This window comes from Dromiciops gliroides, chromosome 2, assembly GCF_019393635.1.
Source record: "Dromiciops gliroides isolate mDroGli1 chromosome 2, mDroGli1.pri, whole genome shotgun sequence".
NCBI lineage: Eukaryota > Metazoa > Chordata > Mammalia > Microbiotheria > Microbiotheriidae > Dromiciops > Dromiciops gliroides.
Window position 1 is genome coordinate 488,453,755 of NC_057862.1, and position 6,075 is coordinate 488,459,829.

General features: G+C 39.4%; 1 protein-coding gene across 1 annotated transcript; it reads left to right on the forward strand.

Annotated features, from left to right (window-relative positions):
• The first annotated feature begins 4,402 nt into the window (after nt 1-4,402).
• On the forward strand, nt 4,403-5,386 carry LOC122739168 (olfactory receptor 6A2-like). Its single transcript, XM_043981006.1, has one exon. The coding sequence runs from the start codon at nt 4,403-4,405 to the stop codon at nt 5,384-5,386; it is 984 nt and encodes a 327-aa protein (XP_043836941.1).
• The last annotated feature ends 689 nt before the right edge of the window (nt 5,387-6,075 follow it).

Here is a 6,075-nt window from a genome sequence, read left to right on the forward strand (position 1 = left end):
TTTGGTCTCTAGTATATATACAACCACTCTATTCTTTATCATTTATTATTTTTCAGTTCCTCTTCCTCCCAATATGACTCTAATCTACTATGACTTCAATTCCTTCCATTATGCATTATAAAAATAACATAACCAGCAATCATGTTTGTACCAGGATGAATATGATACTTTTCTCTGCATATCTCTAATAACTTAGTTTACCCCACTCATGTGACACTTGTCACATATTGTCTGTATTATAAATATTTGTATAAATGTTACTAGCAGGGATAATGAAATATAGGAGCATATTCAGAGGAGAAAGGCTAGGATGGTGAAAGGACACAAAAACATATCATTATGAGAAATGGTGAAAGAATTGGGGATAATTAACATGGAATAGTGAAGCTCTGGGAGAAGTAGACTTGATTGCAGCTTAAAATATTTGCATAGTTGACATGTGGAAGAGAGTTTTATTCTATTTAGCCCCAGAGGACAAAACTAGAGCCACCAGGTAATGAATGAATGAATAAAGGAATGAATGAATGAACAATTAAACAAACAAGGAAATAAATAGGTAAACAAACAAATAAATAAATAATTAGATAAATGGGTGAGAAAGCAAATAGACAAATGGATGAATAAGTAGATGAATGAACAAACAAATGAATGAATGAATGAAAGAATATTTTAAAAATGGATACAGACCAGCCTGGGTTCAAGTCTGAGCTCTTTCATAACTTGCTACGTGAGCTTGGGCAATTTCTCTGGACATCAGTTTAGTCATCTTTTAAGCAGAGGGGTTGAGATAAAACTTTTAAAGAGTTTTTCATGTTTAGGGTTATATGAAGTTACAGGAAGACAAATTTATATGTAATATTAAAAAAAATTCTTATCAGGAAGAGCTGCCCTCTTTCCCCACCAAATGTCATACTCTACTTTATGAGGCAAAGAGCTTCCTGTCCCAGTTAAATTCTTTAAGGGCAAAAATTGTGTCTTCTATATCTTTATTATCTTTCAGATTCCATAGCACAGTATCTTACACCTAGCAGGCCTTTAGGAAATATTTGAATAGAAAAATGTGCAACTATAAACAGAAAGAGGTTAAAATTCTGTCAACAGCAACATACTCTATTCAAGAACATATTTGCAAAGTCTGCATGTAGAGTAGATTGAATAGAAATGGACTGGAGGAAAGGAGGTCAACTAGCAAGCCACTGAAATTATATTGGCTATTAACTCAGAAATTTGTGTCATTTATTTCCTTAAAAAACAGAATTGTAGATAAAGCAAGATGACAAAGATATAATTCCAGGGAAGCAAAGAAAACACCAAAATTAAAGGCTATTGACCACCAATTTAATTGCTTCATAAGGTAGCAGCAACAGAAATTAACTTCTAGTCAATGATATTATTAAGACAAAATAAAAAGTTGCCAGTTATCTAGCTGGAGTGAGTTTTTCTTCTACCCTATTACTTCTGTTCCTCCCAACCTCCAGGTGACCTTCCCAGTAGAGGCACTAAGGTCTCTCCATTTTCTCCTCAAAGGGTAGTGTTCACACTACTAAATTAAGTGAGAATAAGATTTATACTGTTTTCTTCAGAATAATTTTGCAGTACTTGCAACAAAACTTAAAAATCACACACTTAATTATGACTGACAAAAACTCTTGGAAAGATTAGATTTGTATGGCAAAAACTGAGATTAGACTAGCATTTCATATCACATATGATGAATTCTATATGGATCAATGTTCTATTTTTTAAAGACATGCAACTTTCGATATGGGTTGGTGTATCTGTCACGATTTAGGAGGGAATTAAAATTCTTTTCTATTCAATTTTTATCTACTCAGGAAGCATAGTACAGTAGAAGTAACAGTGCCTCTGGAGTCAGAAGACTTGGGTGCGAATACTGCCTCTGATATTTACTATCTGTGTGACCTTGGGTAAGTTGCTTAATCTCCCCAGACCTTTGTTCCCACATCTAGGAAATAATGTGGTTGGGGTTGGAAAATATGGCCTCTAAGGTCCATTCCAGCTCTAGATCTATGACCCTACAAAGAAATAAAATAAATTTTGACACAAAATTGAGGGAATTATTTTTAAAATTAAAAGAAAAAAACTACTTGGGAATTAGGTAAATGTCAATATTACCTGCACTAAGGTAAGAAAAGTGGAAATAAAGAAGACAAAAGAGATACTGAAAAGATAGAATCAGGAGTAATTAAAAATTGACCATATTTGAGAGGTGAAGAAATAGATATCAATGATAACATCAAGATTTTAAATATAAGAACCTAGGTTAAAGAATGATGGACCAAGGACTGACTGTGTCTTGGAAGGTGGTCACAGTTAGGAGGCAAAAGGGAGGAAGAGGAATGGTTAGAGAAGTAAAAGGTGAAACAAGGTTTCATGGTACCATAGAAATTAAAGTGGGGATAACCAACAGATTCAAATATTAGAGAGAGATAATGGGAGGAGAAAACTGAGAAAAGGCTATAAGGTTTGGTCATGATGACTTTTAGAGCACAGTTTTAGTAGAATAGAACCATTACAATCAATTGATTGAAAAGCATTTGTTAAGTGCCTGCTATGTGATAGACACTGGGCTAACTGACAAAGATGAAAAGACAAAAAATGAAATAGTTCATTGCCCTCAGTGAGTCTGTATTCTTTTGGAAGAAACACATGTATGGGGGGCAGCTTGGTGGCACAGTTGATAAAGCACCAGCCCTGGATTCAGGAGGACCTGAGTGCAAATCTGGCCTCAGACACTTGGCACGTGCTGTGTGACTTTGAGCAAGTCACTTAATCTTCATTTACCCACCAAAAAAAGGGGAAAAAAGAAACACATGTATGCATAAAAATATATAAAATATATTCTATATGAATACAATAAATATGAGGGTTTCGTTGGATGGGAGAAAGGTAATAACAGTGGGGAGAAGCATAAAAATATATAAAATATATTCTATATGAATATAATAAATATGAGGGTTTTGTTGGATGGGAGAAAGGTACTAACAGTGGGGAGAAACAGGAAAAGTTTCATGTAAAGATAATTTTTTGTTTGTTTTTTGAGACTGGTCTCCTAGTTTCACTGCTGATCAACACAGGAGCTTTGACCTGACTCACTTCCAAGCTGGGCTGGTTCATGCCCTCCCTTTCATTCCTCCTTAGGCAGCTTGGTGGCATCTTTCTCAGAAGCTGATCATATAAGTGCCAGGCTTGGTGGAAACACCCAATCAGTTTAGCACACTGCAGCTCAGAACGCCCAAGCCTAGTGAAACTCCAGCCTTGGCCTTCCCAGTATCAGGGATTGCCATCCTGGGCCAGCACACTCAGGAAGAATGTGGCCTTTAGGCTGAATTTTTTTTTTTTTTTTTTTTTTTTTTTTTAGTGAGGCAGTTGGGGTTAGGTGACTTGCCCAGGGCCACACAGCTAGCAAGTGTTAAGTGTCCGAGGCCGGATTTGAACTCAGGTACTCCTGACTCCAGGGCCGGTGCTCTATCCTAGGCTGAATTTTGAAGATTCTAAGCAACGGAAGTAAGGAGGGAGTTTAGTAAGGAGGATGTCAGTGCAATGACACAGAGATAAAAGATAAAGTGCTGTGTGTAAAGAAGAGATGGGTTATGAAAGGCTTAAAATGTCAATCAAAAGAATTTTTGTTTAATCCTAGAGGTATTAAGAGAGTAGCTTGATTTTATTGAATAGGGAATTAACATCAGAATTACTGAATAGGGGATTAATTTTTGCTTTGGGAAGTCACTTTTGCTGCTAAGTGAAGGATGGAACAGAGCGGGGGAAAGTTAAATGCATGCAGGCCAATGAGAAAGCAAACTGTTTCAAGGGTCTGGGAAAGGAATGATGTGGACTTGAATTAGGGTGGCTACAATTTGATTAAGAGAAGAGAATTAATGCTAGACATATTATGGAGGAGGTTCTTCCCTCATCCATGACTTTCAGGGAGAAAGTACCTTGCTGCCTACTTTTCAGCATTTATCTTATCTCTTCATTAGATAGAAGCAGTCTGTTTCCCCTTCTTTTCCTGTTTCAAGCCCACTTTCCCTTTTAAACTTCAAAGTACCCATTTCCTATCTGCAGACAACCTCCAGCCTTCAGCTAATTTTAAGATGTCCTGAGCATGATGGGTGGTGAAACCCTCTGGCTCAGGTTACCACCTCTGCCCACTCTAGTACATTCTTCTCTAATTCACTAGCCCAGGTGTTCCTGTAGAAAGTTCTTCTAGATTCTAATCATTGCAGCTTTTCAATATTAGTAAAGTTACAATATGCCTTGAAAAATAGAAATAATTTCCACTTAAAATGAGGGGAGAAGTGTTATTCTGTCATACAGGCTGCTAAGCCAGTTTCTATTCTTTCTCCATAGGTACCATGCACAGTGGAGGCTCACCAGCACCATGGAATGGAGGAATCAGAGTGGGCATGTGAGTGAGTTTGTGCTGCTGGGCTTCCCTGCACCAGCCCCTGTGAGGGCACTGCTATTTGCATTATCTTTACTGGCCTACCTGCTGGTGCTGACTGAAAACTCCCTCATCATCATAGCTGTGAGGAGCCACACTAACCTCCACAAGCCCATGTACTTTTTCTTGGTCAATATGTCTTTCCTTGAGAATTGGTATGTCACGGTCACCATCCCCAAAATGCTGGCTGGCTTTGCCACAGTGGAGTCAGGGGCTGGGCAGCGCATCTCTTTCTCAGGTTGCATGACACAGCTGTACTTTTTTCTGGGCCTGGGTTGTACTGAGTGTGTTCTCTTGGCTGTCATGGCCTATGATCGCTATGTGGCTATCTGTCACCCTCTCCGCTACCCAGTCATTGTTAGTGGTAGGCTCTGTGTCCATTTGGCAGCTGGATCCTGGGCTGGAGGCTTTGGTATTTCCATGGTCAAAGTCTTTCTCATCTCCCGCCTCTCTTACTGTGGCCCTAACATCATCAATCATTTCTTCTGTGATGTTTCACCACTACTTAACCTCTCATGCACTGATATGTCCACTGCTGAGCTCACTGATTTTGTGCTGGCTATCTTCATCCTGCTGGGTCCCCTCTCTGTCACTGGGGCCTCCTATGTTGCCATTGTAGGTGCTGTAATACGCATTCCGTCAGCTACTGGTCGCCAAAAGGCTTTCTCTACCTGTGCCTCCCATCTTACTGTGGTGATTATTTTCTATGCAGCCAGCATCTTCATCTATGCCCGGCCCAAAGCATTGTCAGCTTTTGACACCAACAAGCTGGTTTCTGTGCTTTATGCCCTCATTGTGCCTCTGCTCAATCCCATCATTTACTGTCTGCGTAACCGGGAGGTCAAGCAGGCCCTGAGCCAGACCTTGCACCTTCACCACAGCTGGGAAGATAGCCCCAGAAAATCTGACAGGGGTAGGTAAAGCAGGAAGGGAATGGGATATAGGCAAATGATCTAGGGTGTGTGCATGTGAAGCTCCTCTGTAATAGTGAGTGAAGCAAAAAGCTGAGAAAGAGTAACCCATTACTGAATAAGGCCTCTCAAGCATCATGGAATAAATGGAAAACTTCATGGAGGCAAGATGGTGGTAAAAATTCAAGGTTGGGTTACTGTAGTCCAGGGCCGTGAAGGCCAGAAGGGAGGTAGTTCAGTGATATTTCCCATAATACCACTGATATGTAGCTTTTCTAATGAGCCATGTCCTGGTACAGGGTTAAGGGTAAAGGAATGAATGAATCCCTAAATAACTCTTCTATAAGAATTTCTATTCTTATGCCTATCTCTGTCCTTTTCTTGAGGTAAGGAAAGTTGGAGGGAGAGAGTCATTTAGAAAGGCGTTAACATAGGCAACATTATGGGAAAAACCCAAGACAAACAAACATATAATACATGTTTGCGAAATAATTCAAATTAATAACCACAAATTTTTTGTGCACAGAACAAGTGACAAAAAACCCTCGTAAAATCTGTTGTGTGTGTATGCATGTGGGTGTATGAGGTAGAAGACCTGAACCAACTCAGTAACTCAAGGATGCTCCTGAATAGCTACTATCAGGCAGGAGTGAGGCATAGCAGGTCAGGTTGTGGAGAAGTTCAGTTGGAGGCATAAGG

Excerpts from the sequence above, each read along its gene's own strand:
- LOC122739168 (XM_043981006.1), top strand. The coding sequence starts at position 4,403 with ATGGAATGGAGGAATCAGAGTGGGCATGTGAGTGAGTTTGTGCTGCTG.